The sequence below is a fragment of the Eriocheir sinensis genome, unplaced genomic scaffold, assembly GCF_024679095.1.
Source record: "Eriocheir sinensis breed Jianghai 21 unplaced genomic scaffold, ASM2467909v1 Scaffold792, whole genome shotgun sequence".
NCBI classification, from domain to species: Eukaryota; Metazoa; Arthropoda; class Malacostraca; order Decapoda; family Varunidae; genus Eriocheir; species Eriocheir sinensis.
In genome coordinates this window covers 93,528-116,052 of record NW_026112156.1, presented here as the reverse complement: position 1 = coordinate 116,052, position 22,525 = coordinate 93,528, and the positions used below count along the sequence as shown (strand labels likewise).

Below are 22,525 nucleotides of genomic sequence, written 5' to 3'. Positions count from 1 at the left end.
ACAAAGATCACAAGCAGACAGACTAGAACAAAACCAGGCAAATTAATACTTTTAATGCTGTGTCCTACTCGGTGTGGTGTCATCAGCCATCGTATCCTAAGACATCCTATCCAATTTGCGCCTGCGCGGGAGTTGTTTACAAACAAAGGGTGGATGAATTGCGACATGGTACCGTGTCTTTGTTGACTGCCTATTGCGATATGTCCCACCAGTGATTAATTTCATCGGGAGATATTTCGCAACACCGCCAGTGTAGTGGACCTTTTTTCTTCTTTTAACCTGTAGCGCTTTGTATCGCTTCTAGGTCCTCCTTCTCCACACTTTTATACTTCACATGCACTTAGGGCCGCTTTCACAGTCATTTTGTTTGCTTTGATCATTATAAATGTTGACGATATGTTTTGAATTTGAAACTAGCGCACTTACCATACACTCATATATATGATAAATGATGTAACCTGCACCCCTTGTATGTTGGTAAATGTGATAAATGAGATAACCTACACCCCTTGTACGTTGGTAAATGTGATAAATGAGATAACCTACACCCCTTGTACGTTGGTAAATGTGATAAATGAGATAACCTCACACCCTTGTAATGTTGGTAAATGTGATAACGGCCAGTTTCACGTGAAATACTAAGCAGCGATCGCCACCATTGGTAACGATCAAAACAAACAAAGTGACTGTGAAAGCGGCCTTAGTTACTTAACAGTCTGCACTTATACACTTCACCCTGAACTTAGGTGTTTTCTGTCTTTTTCTTTCCCTGATTTTGCTTTTCTATGCCCTTTTGCAATTTTTCATTATTACTTTTCACCGTCTGCCATGCATTACAGGTCAAAAGAAGAAGAAGAAAAGGAAAACAACACTGGGAGATCTATAGTTTTCATAGACTTGAGAAAAGGTTTTTGGACTGTGGTTCCCCATCACTGGGTGTTCTCTTACCTTGTTAATCAAGTAGTAAGCAATGCAGCTCTGCCAGTCCATTTTACGAGTCTCTTGGTGGGCCACCTTCCTCACTCCTCAGTCACTGCCGTCGTCTGTTTGTTTATATGCAGCCGTTCAGTACCCACATACCCACGCCGTACTCACAACCGTTTTCCATTCATAAGGACAACCAACAACTCGCTCCTGGTTTGGCATACGGGCAACCGCGTTGCTCATAGCCCCAATGTTGGTAAATGTGATAAATGAGATAACCTACACCCCTTGTAATGTTGGTAAATGTGATAAATGAGATAACCTACACCCCTTGTTAAGAATTTAGGACTAAGCACTAAACTCGAGGATCACGAAACTCGGATAGCGAAACTCAAGAGGGTACTGGCCATAAATATATAAAATAATAAAATGAAAAACAGTAACAAAAAAAGTTGAGCACATGACCAATGTTCTCACCGTTTCTCCTTTTCCAATCGCTTCACAATGTCTAATTTTACTTCCATTGTGATTTCATTTCTTTTCTTTGAAGCACTGCCATCAGAAGAGCCTGCCTTATGCTTGGGAGACATAATGAAGGCCAATAGTCAGTGAAAAAAGAACATAAACCAAAGAGAGCAAAAGAATGACAAAACAAAATGGCATACGAAGGAATGTAAACAACGCCAGCCTCAGTGCAATGCTTGACGACGTATTCTTCCGCCACGCTCAACATGAGATAACCTACACCCTTGTATGTCAGTAAATGACAAGAATTATTTAATCATTTATGAGGACCGCGTCATAACCACTTGTATGTCAGTAAATGTGATAAATGAGATAACCTACACCCTTGTATGTCCTTTAGTTTCAACACTGCCACACCACAGGGTACTCTCACCACAACCCTGCTGCAGTTTAATGGATAATGTCCTACCTCAAAGAAAACAGTCTGGTCAAATATGCAATCAATTACACCAAAGGCATAATAAAAATTCCTTTACATATAAAACAATTGAGAAAGCCTTAACAAATGCCTGTAAGCACCTGTAGAGATTTAATACTAAACCCCACCAGAGGGAAGTGGAAGTCCAAATTTGATGTCAACCATGAGAACACAAGCTGCAAAAACCTCCTTGTTGAAGAGGCGTGCATGGTCCCTCAGTGTGCCAAGAAACCACTTCCTCTCCACCTTCAAATTTTTCAGGTTATGCTCAAGAACTTGGATGAGGTGAAGAAGACGATCCTGTAAGGTACAATAGCATGTCTTACAGTGGGGGTGGAGATATTTTTTTGAGAGAGAGAGAGAGAGAGAGAGAGAGAGAGAGAGAGAGAGAGAGAGAGAGAGAGAGAGAGAGAGAGAGAGAGAGAAATTCAGACCACACAGATCCCATGGTCCAGACTAAAGCCTGGCTTGGCTAAATGTGCGAGATAACCTACACCCTTGTATGTCAATAAATGTGATAAATGAGATAACCTACACCCTTGTATGTCAATAATGTTCTAATATAAGTAAAACCATGGCAAACATGATCAGCAAATATGCATACACATTTAATCTTAATATTATAATGTATGAAAGAACAGTTAACTTATTATGGACAAGATATTTATAAGCAAATAAAGAAACGTGGCATATATTTTACAGTTGCTAAAAAATGTTATACTTATTATTGAGTTTCCCTTTCGTTTTGGGATGTGTAAGTAGTTTCACAATTATATTTAGATTATATCGTGAAGGAATGTACGTTAAAAAAGATGACATAAGTAAGAAAAAAATACATTCAAATCCTCGTGGCAGTAATGCCACGAGAGAGAGAGAGAGAGAGACGATAAATGAGATAACCTACACCCTTTGTATGTCAATATACTCCTGCTTGTTCCTCTCAGGGCACAGACACAACCATACATTTAGCTGAGCCAGACTATAGGTGGTCTGTCCTTAATCTTAAGTGATTCTACATCAATCAGATAGCTCCAAAACTTTGCATTTCTACTTTAGTTAATATTAAGTTGAAGGAAGTGTTGGTCAAGCTTGTTTTAAAGGAATTTGAGATAACCTACATCCCTTGTATGTTGGTAAATGTAGTTCTTCTCCCTGCACAGTTGCTATCCATATACAGGGCATTGTCTGCCCTCATATGGAGTATGCATGAGATAACCTGCACCTTGTATGTCCTTTGTTGGACAGAGTGGAGTCTAAGTCTCATCAGCTCTCCTCCTCTTACTGATAGTCTTCTACCTCTTAAATCCCGCCCCCATGTTGCCTCTCTTTCCATCTTCTATCGATATTTTCACGCTGGCTGCTCTTCTGAACTTGCTAACTGCATGCCAGATAACCTACACCCCTTGTATGTCGGTAAATGTGATAAATGAGTTAACCTACACCCTTGTATGTCAGCTACTCAAGCTCATCCTTGTATGTCAGTAAAGGTGATAAATGAGATAACCTACACCCCTTGTATGTCATTTCACTCTTTCATCCCTCACGCTGGTAAACTCTGGAACAATCTTCCTTCATCTGTATGAGATAACCTACACCTTGTATGTTAGTAAAATTGACCTACCTTTCGCCACTCCTCTTGACTCTTTTGTAGGAGCAGTGACTAGCAGGCTTTTTTCCTTATTGTTTCCTTTTTTTTTTTGCCCTTGAACTATTTCCTCTACTGTAGAAAAAGTATGTTGGTAAATGTGATGAGATGTATGTTGTGATGAGATAACCTGCACCCTTGTATGTCAGTAAATGTGATAAATGAGATAACCTACACACTGGATGGGGCGGTTGGCCAAAGCTGGTGACCAGGAATGAATATACATCCATGGAGTGAAAGGGTTAAGCACACACCTGGGGGTGTTTTGGTCAAAATATAGCATTTTGCAAAACTGCTTAAAATGTTCTTCTACCATCTAGAAATAATCCTGAGCAATGTTTCCTCGTAGAAAATTTTAAATGTCTGGCGTGGGTTTAACCCTTTCCTTGCACGCTGCGGACACGACTATCCCTCAGGTGCAGTCGGGCAGCCCAATGGGGGATTAAACCTCTGTATATCAGAAGGTTAGAGCTTATTTCAATGTTAACACTTACGCCGGTGCGTGCGGGATGATCAACAGTTACTCGTCCGTAGATTTGTCGTGCTGGGCTGGCCCAACTCATGGGCTGTCACCGAAAAGGTCCATGGTCCCACGGAGGGACAAATGTAGAGATGGATGGATGATTGAATGGATGAGGAGGTAGGTCTTAGTGTTGGAACGCTTTCACGCAGGAGATTTGAGTGCGGGTGGAGCTCTCAGCCAGCATTTATCATATGCCTCTCAAAGTGTGTATATCTCATCATTTTATAAAGAAATGGGCTTCCTCTACTTGCAAAGTTATATTTCAAGTTGAAAAACGCAAATTATGAGCATTTATACGTAAATATGATAATATTGTTAGCGTTTACTACACCTTCAAGGCAGCAGTAATTTAATAACATATTTAGCATCAACACCTAACGCCGCTGCAAGCGCTTAGTAACAAAAGGGTTAAATGGACCAAGTTAAAGTCTCAATGTTCTCAAAACAATATCTCTGTCATCTAATGACCTACGCTGCTGAAAAAATTACCAAAGAAACTTAAAGCAGAATCCAAAAGATTCATCCAGACAAAGTTCTCAATTTTGCTTTTGTTATATGATGGTATTTTCCTGCTAAAGTAAGGGCTGTCGCTGTGGTCACCCGTCCCCCAATTGAACAAACACTCTGGATGAAAACCTTGCGCTTCAGCTCCTCTTTCCAATGATGTATTTTTATTAAAATTGGTCAAATAGCAGCAAAATTATTGCAGAAAAACTGTGTATTCCCACGGCGCATTGCGTGGTGGACAGGAGAGTTAAAGTCTGTGGACTTAAAAGAGATCGCCTTTAAACCTAGATGCCTTCCCGGTTGGTATTCTTTACTGAATTCCAGTTTTTTCTTTGTTTTGAAGGACTTCGTGTGTCTGATGGTGTCCTTTTCATGGAAATCCTGGTCACGAGCCGACGTGCAACACTTATCTCTGGCTTCTCCGGGGTGACTGATGTATGCCAGCTCTGCTGCCTCTAAGGCCATTGCAGATGCTAGTTTGCTTCAAGATGCCATATGAATATTCTTTTAAGCCATTTTCTATGCTAAAACATGATGACGTATGCACCTGTGTATGAATATAGCTTTGTTTAGTGCCAGTAAACCTTCTTGAGGGCCTGGAAGGTGGTCACCAATGGCGGCGGTCGCCACTATAGTATTTCCACGTGACACTGGCCGATCGGGTGGCGGCTGCGGGGTTAGCCGAGCAGAAGAGGGGGGATTCAGCCATAACTCTGTCATTTTTGCTTATTTCTTTATATTTTGTCACAAGCTAGCCGAGGGATCATTTCTCGCCGTTTGCAGCCGCCACGACCCCATTTTTTTTAAATCCACGGACACTCGTTGGACACCGCCTTTTAAGGCAGCACACATGATGCTGACGGTAGGTAGACGTGACCCAGACGTGTCAAAGCAACGCGAAAGTCGTGGCGTGTAATGCGCGAAAGTCATGATGGTAGAGAGAGAGAGAGAGAGAGAATGGAGGCAGGGCATAAGCAAATCAGCTGATTGGAGGCAGTGTGCTGTACCCAATCGGTTTCCTAGTTAACCCACGTGCTCCAACTGTTTGTGGACATTTAGGTGGTGGTCTGGCTCTACCAGAGCCCCTCAGTGCTCAGTGCTGCAGTATGTACAGTCGCGATATGAAGTGATGTCGCCGCTCTCAAACTAGTTCAGCAAAAGTTCGTATATATGAAGCAAACGTCGGAAGTTGAAGTATTTATTATGTTATAATGTTCCCTTTTAATGATAAAAAAGTCGTAAGTCGAGACCGTCAGAACTCCAAGGATCCAACACAGTAGTACCTGAATTACAATTATACATTCATTTGTTTTAAAAGTTGTGGGGTTCAGCATAGGGGTCCCTTGTAGCAGCCTTGCCGCGTGTCTCCTAGCCCGCGATGTAGAATCAGTACTGAAGACAACCTTGAAATGACAATCAACGTGGGGTTAAAAACGTGGCAACACTGTATATATATATATATATATATATATATATATATATATATATATATATATATATATATATATATATATATATATATATATATATATTTTTTTTTCTGGGTCATTCCATGAACTGTCTTCTGCAGTTATTAATACACACGCATATGACACGAAGGGAATGCCTCGAGGTTGGGCGTTTTGAATCGTCTCTGACTAAGAAACGATCATATAATAAGGTTTCACATTAAACACCTTTTATTCACTATGATGGCTTCTTATCATAAGCATGGGCACTGGAATATATAGTAACATTGCTCAGTAACGATGATGAATGAAGAATGCCTTCATAGGTAGGGTTGCCATATCTGAACTATCAAAATTCCGGACGCCTCTACGAACACTCGACCATAGCCTAATATATCATGTGGGGGCTCTGCTCACACAAACCGCCTCCATTTCAAAGCCATATATTCTTATTTCCCCACCCTCCTCGATTATTCTACGGCACTTATAAGCTGTGCACATGTTCCACTGATCACCTCCAAGCATTAGAAGTCTACATGAAGCTTTTGTCATCGTTATATTGACCAAGAAAGGCAATGATGTTTGCGATCGACGACAAAGAGCGAGTTACAAAACACAACTGTTATGAAGCTATATATTCTTATTTTTCCATCTCCAACTATCCCTCGGTAGTTATAGGCTGTGGGCATCTTCCCTTGATCACTATCATGCATTAGAAGTCCACGGAAAGCTTTTGTTATCGTTATGTTGACCACGAAAGGCAAAGAGTGAGTAAGGGCTGTCCCCCTCCGCGGCCTCGCCACACACGACTTTAAATTAAATAAATTACGCCATCCTAGTTTAGGATATCGACCAATTATGCATATCCTATATATTGTGCATATGTTAGATTTATTGTTGTCAACAATGATCATGAAAAGATAATTTTACTTTCTGTTTGAGTAATATGTCGATATTTGAACTTCATTTGACTCTTTCCTTGGTGAACGAAAACACTTTGTGTCAAAATATTTCGACAAGTCTTCGTAAGACATCACTGAATATTTCTTTTCTATTTCTTTTCTAGCTTGTAAAATACATTTAGTTAAGTTATGATGAAGATACAGGAAAATAATGGTTACTGTCCAAATCTTACATTGACGAGTTAACCAGCATGAAAATAAACGCAGCGACATCACTTCATATCGCGACTGGACATATGTGCATACTTTTTTTTTTTACAGCTAAGGAGACAGTTGAAGGGCGTAAATAAAAAAATAAAAAAAGGCCCACTACTCATTGCTCCTGAACAGAGGTCAAAGGAGGCAGGGGATGCATCTGAGTGTGTTTGGGGAGGCGGTGGCTGAGTTCCTCCTGCCTACGACTTGAATTCTTTCAAGAGGAGGGTATCAGGACACCTCTCCTCCCACAGTGCCATTAGCTGGAATTTTCAGTCTCCGCCGAGTTGCCTAAGGCTACCCACATGGGGTCCTGAAGACCAGCTGTCAACCCAGACTCTAGATTCTAGGATCAAAGATGAGCTGGGGGCATGAGCCAATGCAAGATGGCGCCACTATAAACACTTGCCTGCACCCCAACGGGCTGGGACCGACATATAAAGCCTAAAAGCACCATAAACAAAAATGTAAGAAAAAAAACTGTTTGGTTGAATGAAATTACATGGAGAACTTTCAGAATATACCCCAGGTGTCCTGAATTTCCACTTATCCGCAGCACTGAATCCCAGCTTGCTGGATAGTCTACTGTGGCAAAGTGGCAAAGTTGCATCAGAATAGAAAGAAAAAAATCAGTCATGCTGCACTGGACCACTCATAGTCAATTTATTTTTATCACACTACAAGGTTGGTGAAGAAAATTTTGTGTCTGACTTTACTTGTACTATACATTTAAGTTTTGTGCCATTTTATTATCCATTTCATATTATTGCAGATAAATCTCGAGTTACGACATATGTGACTTACAAACACTTGCACTTATGACGAGGCCAAGAACAACAATAATACTAGGTATAGGAAATTTGTGTGATTGTTGTACACTTTACAAATTTTTAGTTTAAGATATTTTGTCAATGATATAACAAAATTATGTGAATGAAACAATGTAAACTGATGAGTTGCTGAGTAAACAAAAACAACCATTATGGACAGCATAGCTTGGTTCAGGTGCTTAGGATGACATTGTGTTGGACTGCAGAACTGACATTGATATTGAACTATAACTGACCTCAATAGGTTGGACAACTGTGACTAGTTGCTGAAGGACTGTGGTGGTGTACAGGGACAACAGTTCCACAGAGTCGAACTTGAAAAGTTCACCATCACTGCTGCTGTAAGAAGAGGAGCATCATAATTTACATACAAATTTATATGGCCTAGCCTAGAGATGCTAGCTTTTAGAGGATACTCGTACTTTTCTGAGGACTTACATGTATTGTTGAACAAGCCAATAACTTACCGTATACATTTAACCATAAAAATTCAAGTTGTTTTAATCATTAAGCTTCTGCTAACTGCATAATTATTGTAGGTTGTTGTCAGTATGTCTCACTGGTGCCTAAGACATGCAGTTATAAATGAAAATCTTATATGAGTGACATTGCTTTCCTCTACTGTAGAAAAAAAAAATCAGTCGTGCTGCACTGGACCACTGAAGGTTAGAGCTTATTTCATTCTCACACAACAAGGTTGGTGAAGAAAAATTTCGAGCAGTCTGACTTTACTTGTACTATACATTTAAGTTTTGTGCCATTATTCCTCATTCGCAAAATGTCATCGGTCATAAACAATTCTGATTTGTCCAAATTCATAAAGCCAGCAAGTCAGGGGTGTGCCATCTTTTCACTTGAAGGGCCACTATTAAAGAATCGTATGTAATGGAGGGCCGCATGTCGGGTTGTTTAAATGACACTATAGTAAAAAACAACAGCAAAATTAGTCCTTTATTTTGAACATATGAAAAACATTGTGTGGCATAAGAAGCGTTAACACAGGATATGTGAATGTAATATATAATACAAAATTATACAAAAAATAAACACTCTTTTATCAACCAAATTAGCACAAGATTCTCAAAGCAAAATGCTCCTGATTTTTCACATATGTATCTAATATGGAATTTCCTATGTAATATACTTGAATTAATAGACATATCTTTGCCTTCTTTAAACAACAAATGAAAACCTAATCTAGTGGGATGGCTGGCATTTAAATGTACTGTACGATATTTAGTTCTGAACTTTGAAGAGTCAGTGTCAATTTCATAATGATAATTAGTTTTGAAGGATCGCACTGGAAGGTCTTAAGGGGAGCATCTGCCATGTCTTTAATTATTAGCATATGATCCTGGGGTGGAATTCACAAACATACTCACTAATTATGAACTAACATAACTATGCACTATTGATTTAGCGACCGACATTAACGTCAGATTCACGAAGCAAACCTTAGATGGTAGTTAGAGGCGCACTAAGTCAGCGAGGCAGCTGATTGGTTGATGACGTCCATTGGCCTGGCAGCTAACCACAAGCATGTTCACAAAACCGTCAGCCAATCATGGGAGCCCTTCCAGCTGGCGTTTCAAAACTACCGTTCTCTTTTCCATTTTCTTCCTTTTCAGGCAAACTGTACTAAATCGTAATCTAGAACTTAATTATTTAGTGCTTGCTGCACATTAACGTCAAGGTAACTCTGCTGTTCGATGTCTTGTTATATAAGAACATGCTTAAGGGGAAGAAAAAGAAGATAAGGAGGAGATTGTGGGAGGAAGAGAGCAAATTAAAAATAATGTGGCACATATATCGAGGCAGACAGGAACCAAGGACGGACAGAAGGAACGAGGGAAAGTTAAGACTGTCTTGCCATATCTGCAGACTTTCACCAACCATTTTTCTCATTGAAACCTTCCTTTCAATGACTGTTCTAAACTGAAATAATAAGAACTCTAATTCAATCAACACGAGCAATGTAAAACTTGCCTAAAGAGTTAATGAGGTGATTGGTATGATGGTTCCTCCAGAGCTTGCACATGGCAGCCACTGTGCATTACTGCTCAGTCCATCCCAGTGCTAGCCCCTTTTGCCCACCTTATCCACCTCACAAAACCCTTCCAAGCCAACCCTCACAACTATTGGTAACAGAGGCACAACTATCACACACACACACACACACACAACTTTAATCCATAGGGCATGAGAACTTTTGACCTAGTAGGTGAACCAGCCACAACCCTGTATGAAATAATAACACAATTTGTCCAGCTTTGCCTGAGACTGCCAACCCACATGTAAACACAGCATTGAGGCAATCCCCGGCCGGTGTTGCCATACCGCCCACACTTATGCATGTTCATTATGAGGTCTGGATGTCCAATTCATGCTAAACAAAAAGATCAGGCTGAATCTGTGATCGTAGTATGAATTGTAGTGTAGAGTGAACTGACCGAGTGTAGCTAATGTGCAGCATGGCATGGCGTGATGGGTGTTATGTTGTATGCTGTGGATGGGTGGTGTGTTGTTTGGTGTGGATGAGTGTGACATGTGATGTGGCTGTGACTAGGTAATATGGTGTGTGGTTTTGCTGAGTGTGGTGTGATGTAGCTGGGTCTGAGGTGTGATGTGATGTTGGGGTATGGTGAGATGTGGTGTGTGTGTGATATGTGGTGTGGTGTGGATGGGAGCAGTGTGAGGTGTGGTGTGGCTGGGTAAGATGTGTGGTGTAATGTGATGTATGATAAGGTGTGATAGAAGGCATGGCTGGATGTGATGTGGTGTAGTGTGGCTGGGTAAGGTGTGAAGTGTAGTGTGACTGGGTGTGACACAGAGCGTGTTAAAGCTTTGTTAATCGCGTGCTAACCTGTGGCATCATCGATTAGTTGGTAGTTATTACCGTGCGAGCTTTGTGAAGTTGGGTATGGTGTGACTCTAATATAGGTGTGATGTATCATGGGGTGTGTTCAATTTTGTTGGTGTATCAAACGATATTCATTTTTCCGACAATTGGCGTGAGGCAGTGACACCTCTCATGTTTAAAGCGCCAATACAGGCCTTATAATGCAGAGATTTTCCTAGATTTTTTTGTTTTGTTTTTTACAGCACAGACACTAATCCCGTTTTCTAAAAAGGAGGTGATAAGTAAAGAGTGGCCAAAATAGAGGTCAATTTCAGATGGAGAAGTGTCTTGATACATTCTTCTTGAAAGAGGTCAAGTCATAGGCAGGAGGAAATACAGACAAGGAAGGCTGTTCCAGAGTTTACCAGTGAAGGGATGAAAAATGGAGAGGCTGGTTAACTCTTACATAAGGGGTTTGGACAGTATAGGGATGAGCTAGAGGGCCCCAACCCGTCTTGGCGCAGGCAAGTGTTTTATAGTGACGAGAGTGATAGCAAGTTCAAAGAGCAGTCAGCATGAAAATATCAATAGAAGATAGAAAGAGAGTACGAAGACATATGAATTTTTCCTTTTTGGAGGAGAGCTGATGAGACGAGCCTTAGACTCCACTCTGTCCAAGAGAGCTGTGTGACTGGAGCCCCCTATATGAGGCGGACAAGGCCCTTATATATGGAAAGCATCTGTGCGGGGGAGAAGAACTGGCGGAGACAATACAGAACGCCCAACCTCGAGGAAGCTCGAGGACGCCTTCTCGCACATCACACCCAGCCACACCTTATCATGCATCACATTATACCATGCATCACACCCAGCCACACCACACCTCACACTGCACCTAGCCACACCACACCCAGACTGCACCACCCCTCAAGGGCCGCATAGGGGCCACAGGTTGCATAGGGCTGCATTAAGTATTTTAAAACATTCCATTCAAGAAAGTCTGACGAAAACCAAATGTATGAAAACTGAAGCGATATTTCCCATCAGAAAAAATGTAAATCCAATTAATCCGTTCCAGACACCCAAAAATATTAACAAAAAATACATTTAATAGAGAATAACTATAGTTTTACATACAGAAAACAATGAGACATAAATATTAATGACTAAGGAAATGAATAAATGAACATTTAACATCCCTTTTACCTTTATTGAAGACTGCTTAGTGCAATAAAGTCTTTCTATGAGGATGCATCTGCATGTGTCAAAATTACTGGAGAAACAAGTGAACATTTTGAGATAAAAGTGAAATGTTTCAGGGGAGCATTTGAAGGAAGTGATGTCCATGGTTATTAAATATTTATATGTATGGTGTCATTAGAGAAATGAAGGGCAAAGTTGGAGAAGCTGGAGTAAGACTGTTCGATGAGGGAAGGAAGTGGGTACTGAGTTCGATACTGTTTGCTGATGACACGGTGCTCATTGCAGAAAATGAAAGTGACCTACAAAATTTGGTCAGTGTTTTTGATGGTGTCTGTAATAGGAAAGTAATCTATAATACGTTGTGATGTAAAACACGGTAAAATAGGTTGTAGATTTTGTATGCCCATATAGAGTGGAATTGAATGTGAAAAAGAATGCAAAATAATTTTGAATGGTGAAGAAATGGAGGAGGTCAATGAGTTTAAGTACCTTGGAATGCGATCATGAATGTCATGTGTTGTCTAAAGGGGGATTTGAGAAATACAATAAAGTACCAACCCTCACTTTTGCAAGTGAAACATGGGCCTGGAATGAAAGTCAGAGGTCTAGAGTGCAGGCAGTGGAAATGAGTTATTTGAGGATGGTGTGAGTAGAATGGATGGAATGAGTAATGAAAGTGTACGAGCATTTTGGATTTAGCTCACGTCGTTTGCTTATCTTTGCAAAACAGTTGTTATCGTTGTTCAGATTTAGCGATATATATAAGTGGTGGAAGAAGTGAAGCGACAGACCTTAAAGTGGTTTGGCCACATGGAGCGAATGGAGGAGAGTAAGACGACCAGAAGGGTGTATGTGAGTGAGATAGAGGGAGGGAAGACAGTTACTGGTATTACTTTATGCGTTTTATTGATTAGGTTTGGCAACGCTGCGATTAGCCTACCCGCCCGACCTTTGAAAAACTTTGAGCAGGCAAGGAGGGAGTGTCTGGATAGAGAAAGTTGGAAGCTCCACTGCCGTGGCCATCCCCTGGTGGGAGCTCCTAGGAGCAGGCGTCGATGAAATGATGATGATGATCTTGTTGGTGTATGGAAGACGGCGAGGAGGGGAGAGGGAGGAGGAGAGATTATTGTTTGGATGGGGAATCCCCCTCCATAAGTACTTCATGTATCAAGGCCCCATCTGGGGTTATTTCCCTATCGCTTGAACACCAAAGTCTTATAAACGTGTTTGTATCTGTAATTTTTTTCCTCGTATTCGGATCAAGGAGGACTGAAATTCACGTATTTTATGCCAATAAGAATATACTAGTACAGTCGGATACGATAAAAGTGTAACCTCCAGGTTTGGCAAGGAGGTTAGGCCGTTTCGGACACCCCCCTCTCTCCCGACCGCTCAACCAATAGCAGCGACCTGGTCATGACCTGACCTGAATGGCTGGCAGACATATAATGCTCCACCTCTCTCTCTCTCGCCAGCTACTTTTCCTACTATCACCTCATTTTCTCTTGTCTCACTACTTAAAATAATAGGTATGGTGCGTGGCGATGACGTCATCATCAAACGAAAGTATTCCTTGTTTCTCTTATAAGTGATTACTCTCTCAATACCTTTCTTTGTTTCTTTGTTTTTTCTTTCTTTTCTCCTTCTTTCTTCTTTCTTCTTTTCTCCTTCTCCCTTTCAATCTTCTACTTAATATCTTTCAACTTTCTCTCTCTTACTTTTTTCCTATCTTCCTTTCTTTCTTTCAATCTTCTTCTGTCTCCTCAATTTAGTTCTTTCTTCTTAATTACTCTATCTTTCTTTTGTCTATTCCTTTATATAACACCATGGTAAATACATGGAAGGGGAAAGGGAGGAGGAGAGAGAGGATGTAAGAAGGGAGAACAAGGAAAAGGAGTGGAGGAAACAGGGAGAGATAGAGAGAGTATGAAAACAAGGAGAAAGGAGAAGAGTGTGGGGAAGGAGGAGCAGAAGGGAGTCAGGTCAAGGCTTCCATCAGGGCATGATATTCTTGAAAATATATAACGATACTTGCGTGATCTGTGTGGGTGTGTGTGTGTTTTCATATAATCTAATGGGAAAAGAGAAAGGGAGGAAGAGACTGCTAGAGTGAGAGACACGGCTATAAATAAGGGTGGGTGAGAAAGGAGGAAACGGATGGATGGTGTGACGGGCGCGTCCAGGGCGACACAGGTTTGCCGAGGAAGGGAGGGTCAAGTAAAGGTGAGGAAAAAGGGAGAGAGAAAAGGTGTGAGTAAGAGGAAAAGGGATTAAGAGAAAAACTGGGAGGGAGGTGAAAGGAAAAGAGAAATGAGGAGAAAAATATAGGGATGGAGAGGGAGAAGAAAGAAAGGAGGTATATAGGAGAGCAGCAAGTCTACAAATGGCAAGTAACTTACCAAGTTATGTGCATGCATGCTTGACTTGCCTCTCTCCTTGCTCCTTGTAAATGAGCCCCTACTATCGCCGCCTACTGCCATGTGACAATATTTAAGCACTGAATATTTTTTTCCAAAATTGTTGTCTTAACGTTTAGGGTGCACGGTAGACGCCGGAGCACATTATATGCCGCAAAATACGGTATGTCCCAAGGAAAAGGTTCAAGGGAGGTATGGAGATACCTTGGAAATGCTAAGTTTTCCTTCGAAGATGATGTTGGGAGACGAGCACGGCTGTAAGTCACGAACATGGGATGCTTTGTGTGGGCGCTCGATTCAGGAAATGAGTGCCGAGTCACATGGGCAGGGATGAGTTTGGTATGGACCATTTTCAACAAAATGAAAACCGAGTGGATGTACAAAAACTGGGAAAAATTTTGACAAAACTCGAAAAACTGAATTGGAAATCTAGGGCATACAAAACCGAGGTTTGACTGTATCTATTACGCCATCTGTAGGATAAGTTGATCTTCCTTTGCTTTCAAGATTGATGAGGGAGTGGATGGAGGAGGCAGTGGCATCTCTAAAGGTTAAAGTGACAATGCCGGCCTTGTAACAGATATCAGCCGTTCAGCTGCTTATAGATTCTGATCCAGTTTCATCAGCTGATGCATGGTGATTACAATGAATAAATGTGTTTTTAATAAGAAGTTTGTAACATGTTAACATGCAATTTTTTCTTTACTACTGTATGGTGGGTAATTTTCAGTTCCAACATATCACACAGACATCAGAGAAACACTCTACCAATGTCAGCCGATGCATGGCGATAAATTTGAATAAATGTGGCAGTTTCTAAAGAGAAGTCTGTAAATGGCATGTATAGAGCTAGCTGGTGCCTCCATCCTAGAAGTGTGTACTCCCCCTGGTCACGAAAAATGGAAAAAAAATTTTTGGCCTAATGAACCCAAAAATATCTCCACATAAAGGAAATAACATGGAAATTTCCTGCTTACCTTTTCTTAAATGCCCTGCCGGCATTGAACTGACACAGCATTGAACCAGAGGTGTGGAGTTGGAGTCGGAGTCGGACTCGGTGGGGTCGGCTACTTTTGGCCAGAGTTGGAGTTGGTAAAAATATCTCTGACTCCGACTCTTTAACATAATCAATTCTCGTATAATGTACTTGGCTGCACTACTAGAACAGTGTTGCCAATATACGAAATTTTTCCACAAATTTGTTTGAGGCAAGTTTTTGTGTGACTCTTGTGAGAATTTTTTTTTTAAAATCATGTAATATGGATTTGTTTTTTTATGGAAATGCATATTATTAATCTGCGAATTAATGAAATAAATTAATAGAGCTACACGATGTTGTATAAGACGTACCCAACAACACGTGCTGTTCCGGGCGAGTCTGATTCCTGTAATTTACTTGTGTGCGTGTCCACTCAGAACTGAATCTGTGCTAGGCTGCTCAGAGCTCAGAATCAGGTTGTGTTTAAGTACACACCAATGAGATATTATTTTCAACTCTTCCTCTAACAATTGCTTTTCTTTTGCACAACACTACATTCTTATGATACTGTGTCACTATAAGAACACAATTAGTCTCAAAATAGTAATTATGAATGGGAAACATAAAAAGGAAATGTGGCATAACAATTGTTTCCTGTTGTACAACATTATATTCTTATGATAGTGTATGACTATAAGAACACAATGTCTCAAAATAGGCTAGTAATTCTGAACAGGAAACATAAAAAGGAAATGTGGCATAACATGTAACCTACAGTACTGGAGTGAGACCACAGGCGGGTGGGGGAGTCACTCTTGGACGAGACGCATTGCTTTCATCTTGCTTTGTGTGGTGTGGTATGGGTGGGTGTGGTGTAAGGTGTGATGTGACCACATGGTGGATATAAGCACCTAGAGGTGGATGGAGGTGGAAAAGATAGTTGAGTAGGTGATGGTCCAGAGCATATGTTTGAGGAGTAGTCAGATGCTGCTGTGTCTGCTGGATAATATTCAGATCCACTTGCTGGTTGGCTTTCTTCATTTTCTTGAAAAACATAATCTTCATATTTATCACTATCATCTATTGTAGATTCACTGTCAGTATCACCCTCCTCTTCATTGAAATGAAGCTGAATTTGCTCATCAGTGAGAGCGCCGAGTCGACATCTATGTGCCATACTGTACAAGCATGCTCTGAACCAATAAATCTGCCGCGCATAAAGTAATCACTTGAGAAAAGATGCCTGACGCTTCAATAAACGTAATTATAAACCGCTAGAGGCATTTCATTCAGGTGGAAAAAAAAAAAACCGTCATATGACGTGGTTGACCAGAGGGAGTAACAACATTAACACATCAGGTGACGTGGTTGACCACGAACGGGTTAACATCCATGTGGAGTGAGGTATAATGTGGTTGGGGTGTGAGCCCTGGGGTGTGGAGTGACTGGGTGTGTGTATGGTGTGATGTGTGGTGGTTGGGTTTGGTGTGACAGTGTGATGGCGGTGTAGTGGTGTCTTATTCCGCCTCACTCCTGGCTGGGTGTGATGTGTAACGTGGGTGACTGGCCACGGGACGGAGCCCTGCTCACCTAGTCCAGTCTGGATTTAGGCAGTAGGGTTCGCACTGTGTGTTTCATTTAAACAGTCCTTTGACACTCCGCCATTTAAGCCTGCAATGCAGAGCAACTCAAGGGCAACAAAAGATGATGTAAAAAAAGCCTGCTAACTGTTGCTCTCATATATGCAGCGCCGGCAAGGACGTTACGTGCCAGTTGTACTCGGCACACAGCTTTCCTGCAAACCTTCGCACCAGGGCGTCAATATCATTATGTGAAAGTTGAGGCACGCCCGGACAGAGGTTAGAGGCATCGCGGAAATTTGAGCGACTTTATGCAGCGACAATTTTTATTATTTTTTTAAATCAAATATTTTTAAAACTCCGGATAAGAGGTCGGATACAATGCACCTGGATAACTGAGGGTTTACTGTATATAGTACTTATTACCTTATCATGTTTAACTTATTACCTGGTACCATTGCAACACATCTGCAGTCATAATAAATACATATTTACACACTAATTGTTTATATTCTCATGTTTTTAATATTTTATAGAAAGGTCTATTCGGGACACAGATTTACCAATACACAACAAGTGAAACATCTGCTTGGTATACTGGTGGCCCAATATGTGGTTAACATGTTAACCCCTTCAACATGAGGAGGCGTATATAGAAAGTCGTGCAGCGGGCCACGGGAGGGGAGAGGCATGCAGTGCCCTTGCATGCCCCATACCATATCCAAGGACGCAACATGGCGGAATTTAAGAGGTAGAAGGCTGTCTGTAGGACTCTATATTTACGCTTACATCTCAAAATTATCAATTAACTTGTTTCTTTATGTGCACCATTTAATTTTGCATGTTTTCATATATAATACATGATTATCTTGAGTTTATGGCTGAAAACTTGTTATATTCAATAGCAAAGCCGCTGTTGTGCACAAATTTTCCCGTCCCGATTCGTCATGCAGGATATGCATACAGTGGAACCTCGGTTTCGTGATTAAATAGTAAGTTTCTTTGTGCACCATTTAATTCTGCACGTTTTCATATATAATACAGGTGGCTTAAGACAAGGGTGCGTCATGTCAATCAAACAAGAGGTAGGTTTCTGAAAAATAAACAAAAAAAGTAAAGTGATGGTTTGTGAGCGAAGTAGAAGTGAGACAACAATTTTGAAAAAAAAGTTCTTAAAATGCTATCAGTTATGTGTAAGCATGGTGGTATGGAGGAGAGATAAGAGAAGGGCATTGCAAGGAAGAAGGGTGGTAGGGTCTTTGGGACGAATCATGAATGGCAGAAGTGTGAGCATGAAGTTTGACAATGTACAGTTTCAAAATTTATATACTTTGTAATCTTTACTGCTTGAATTGACAAGTGTCCTTGAGTAAAGCAATGAAAATGGCAGGGCTGGTGTTGTGAGAACACATCCTCGAACATACTGATGATGCACAGCTTCTGAGATCATAATAAGCATATTATTCTCACCATCACTCATAGGTTATGACAGACAACTAGGCAAGACACAATTCACGCTTTCTGGTGACACGCGCATGCAGCTGTTTGTTGTGTGGTGTGGTTGTGTGGTTTGCAAACAATGCAAATGGGCGTGAAATAACTCCTCGTACAAGACTCATGATGTACAGTTTCTGATATCATATTTACCCCATTATTCTCACTAATATTAATAATTAATAATGAACACATGGATATTTTTTCCAATATGATTCTTTTATGTAGCTTGTACTGCTCCTTAGTCATACAATCGTAAGCCAGCTGTGACATCAAGATCAAGATCATAATGTGTCACAGGGGTGAAGGGAAGAAGTGTGGCCGATTTAATTTTTGTATAGTAGTTATTTGATCGCCCTTTATTCTATGGTAACATATTATAAGACAGCTATGGACTATGAAGGATCATTAACAATAATAAAGGTAAGTTTGCAGTTGTTATTGGATAAGACGAAACACAGACCATTAAAAACACTCCAAAGAAGCAAAAAATCATTAAAAATTTGTACATTCAACGTATAACGCGCAGGGCTAAACTTTCAGGCATTTTTGATGTGAAAAAGGTGCGTGTTATACCTTCAGTGGAGAGAGAGAGAGAGAGAGAGAGAGAATATCCATATCACCGAGATATCCAATCCGGTACTCAGTCTCAGCCTCACTTATCTGAGAAAGAAATGAGGGACAGCATGAGCGCCTGGCTAGTATTGGTACCAGTACTGAGCAGTGCTAGAGGACGACCTCCAGCGAAATGGAGGAGTTACCTGCCCACCCCTATCGGGTGCAAGAGTGCGTTGGGGAGAGGGGAAAGATCTGTTGTGACCTCCACCTCTCCTTTCTCTGGCTTTTTTTGCGCCTGACTCTCCTTCTGCCCTCCTTCCCCACACCCTTCCCATTTCCCCTTTCTGTGTGTGACAATTATTTGGATTTTGGACCGCGTTATTTAAAAACACGAAACAAACTCGCGTAAATCGAGTTACCTGTACATGATGATTATGTTGAGTTTATGGCTGAAAACTTGTTATATGCAATAGTGACATTAATGAGTAGAGGACATGGGACGGGAAAAGAAAAGAGAGAGAAAGAGGGACCAACGAGGAAAGGCTGGAAGCATTAGTACCTTTAAGAAAAAGGAAGGACGAGAAGGAGACATGATCCAGACTTATAAATTTTACATAGCCTGGAAATGTTGACTACACCCAATTCTTTCAGATTTGATTCCATGGAACAACACTATCACTACAAAGGTCATTGTCACAAACTCAAAACCCAGGGATAGAACCCAAAAGAAGAAATTTCTTAAGTCCAAGGGTAATAAACTGCCGAAAGTGTGTAATCAACTGACCCTTGCGTCAACACCTTTAAAAACACATTTCTGGTCGGATCTGGTTTAATGCACAGAGGGCACCTATCAGGTGCATAACGTACTTATGTTGTATTTGGCTGTTGGGGGGCGGGGGGAGGCCGGAGTGTGCAAGGAGGGAAGTGATCAAGTGATGCTGGTATTGGTGTTGGTGTGTTGTGGTGATAAGTGTGTGTATTTGTTTCTGAATGAGTCTATTATACCACAGTCTAAAATCTCTTGAGGCTGTTCCAGTCACGTATGGTGTGTGGAAAGTATGGTGTATGGCCATCAAAGTGTTAGTGTGATATGTTTGGTATTTATGGATGTGCCTGCGTCGTTGACTGTTGCGTTATGAGGAAAATACTTGTTAGTAATGGGTCAATGTCAATGTGAGTGTTTGTGATCTTGTACATAAGTGTAGTATGTGTATCTGCATGTGAAAGAGGGTTCCATGTTTGTTGTTGTTTGCACCGTGTTGAGATTTCAGTGTAATTGTTTGTAATGAACCTTGCCGCTGGTGTTGTTCTAACCTATCAATGTTTCTACTTATTGTGTAAGGATCCACCGTGGAGCAGTATTCAAGTGTTGGTCTCTAGAGTGTGTCATAAACTATCTGTTTACAATGTCAGGGTGTGCAGTTATATAAATTCCTCCTCAGGAACCCCAGAGTTCAGTTGGCTGTAGCACTGATATGGTCTATGTAGTGTTTAACCGGTATGATGGCGGGTAGAATTGTGATGAGTCCATTAATGGGTCATTAGTATCTGTAATCTACTTTATCCAGAAACATCAGTATCTCTTCATATATGTCTTTCACAAACCTTCTTCAGTCATGGAAACGCTTTGAAATCCAATTCAAGGACTTTTTTTACTCTTGAAATAGGGATGTCATTTATGAAAGCGTACCGCCTCCTCTGGCGGCCCGGCGACAATTTACCTTGCGCAGCACGTAAAATAGCTTCGCAGAGTGTTTGAGGTCAGGGAGCACATTTAAACTACTCAACGAACTACGACCTACTAACGGGGGGCTGCTTACACCATTTACTTCTAACCGGAAGCAGCCCCGGACACCCCCCACATGTATATGTGATTTATTTCAGCGAGGTATTTCTGCACTTAACACCGGCTACACCGTCGCCAGAGGAGGCTGCACGATAAGCCAGAAGGAAGCGGCGTGCTTTCATATTATCCTATTTTTCAAGAGTAAGAAGTCCTTGAATTGGATTTTCAAAGCGTTTCCATGACTGTTGGTTTGTAGAGAAAGATATGAAAGAGATACTGATGTTTCATAAAGTAGATTGCTGAGATACTGGCACGGACCTAAAAGCGAATCTTAACTTTGTGAAAGCTACCATGTATGATGACAGGCCAAATTTGTGCCATGTGATTTAAAAACTAAAGGCAGTGGTATAAACTGATCACAAATGCTTTGATGATATATATTATGAAATGGTTTTGTGTGTGGTGATGATTTTTCTTATTTTCTCTCAGGACCGTGAAACATGATCCCGCTTTAACAGCCGGGTTAAGTTTAGGTTAATTGGTGGACACCAAGATGCTGTGTGTGGACTGATTCTGGGTCTGAATTATGGAGAAGTGTAGGTGTGATGGATGGGGTTGAGGCTCTGGTAGTCTTAGCAGTTTGCACTTATCAGGAAGCGGGAAATGCATCTGCCAGGTGCACTCCACCGCTGGAGGCATCAAGTCTTTTAGCAGCAGTCTACCTACAGTCATCAGTAGTCTTTGCTGCTCTAAACGACAAAGTAGCGTCCGGCAAATAGTCAAGTAGAAGAGTTAGGCATCGAGTAGAAGTTCATTAATGTACAGAGGAGGGAAAAGAAGGGGCCTAGAACAGTGCATGTGGGACACCTGAAGGAAACAGGGACAGTGTCAGATGAAGATCCGTCAAAGAAGAACACAATGAGTCGGTTAGTAAGAAATGCAGTGATCCAGTGTAGAATAGGTCCTGAAATACGTGGTATTTCAATTCGTCTTGATCTTTGTGGGGCTTTGTGAAAACTTTGGCAAAATATAAAACAATAGTGTCAACATTTAATGTCACATCGGTCAAGTAACCTCGTCATGTCGTGATATGTAGTAATGAGTTGCGATTCACACGAGCGTTTGGGTCGAAAGCCGTGTTGAGTCAGTAAGGATGTTGTTTGTGTCAATTTGACAGCAACTTTGAGAGAGATGCACAGAAGGAAGGCACCCTTGTGAGTAGTTAGCTCCCTGTCTTTTCTATCACTAAGGTAAAGCAATCACCAAAGGTAAACAAAAGCCAAGTTTACATCTGGTAGCTGAACAAACAATTACCAACCAATCTTAGCCCTTATACCTAATAATACTGTGTGGTGCTCATGCAACCTAAGACAACGATTTGCAGGAGTACCTCATCGTGCCAGGATGGGGCGGCTCGGTCAACACTACCGCTGAAAGCCTTCACGTGCTGTCCACCGCCGTTGCCGCTGGGTGTGTTTTGTGTTGGGGACAATTGCTTGGCACACTGTTTCGCGGGCTCTGAAGTTCTGTTCAGTTGAAGGTCGGGGAGATAGCGCTTTTGCAACGGCCTCCCCTAATTATCTTCCTCCTATTTATTATTGGATGGTTGTGCATGTCTGCTTCTTTAATTTTCCCTTTTCTTCCAGAACTCATACAGAGACTCGTTTCACTTCTTCTTTGTCAATAGCAATT

At 41.2% G+C, this 22,525-nt stretch overlaps 1 protein-coding gene across 1 annotated transcript in view; it reads right to left on the bottom strand.

Moving 5' to 3' along the window:
- Positions 1 to 22,296, bottom strand: part of LOC126994432 (uncharacterized) — a 100,972-nt gene extending 78,676 nt beyond the window's left edge. The window contains exons 1-3 of the mRNA XM_050853752.1: positions 22,224 to 22,296; positions 8,214 to 8,316; positions 2,054 to 2,167 (exon numbers count right to left, since the gene is read on the bottom strand). Coding sequence (XP_050709709.1) covers positions 2,054 to 2,167; positions 8,214 to 8,316; positions 22,224 to 22,228 — 222 coding nt within the window. The 5' untranslated portion in view covers positions 22,229 to 22,296. The remainder of the gene's footprint in view (positions 1 to 2,053; positions 2,168 to 8,213; positions 8,317 to 22,223) is intronic.
- Positions 22,297 to 22,525: the final 229 nt, after the last annotated feature.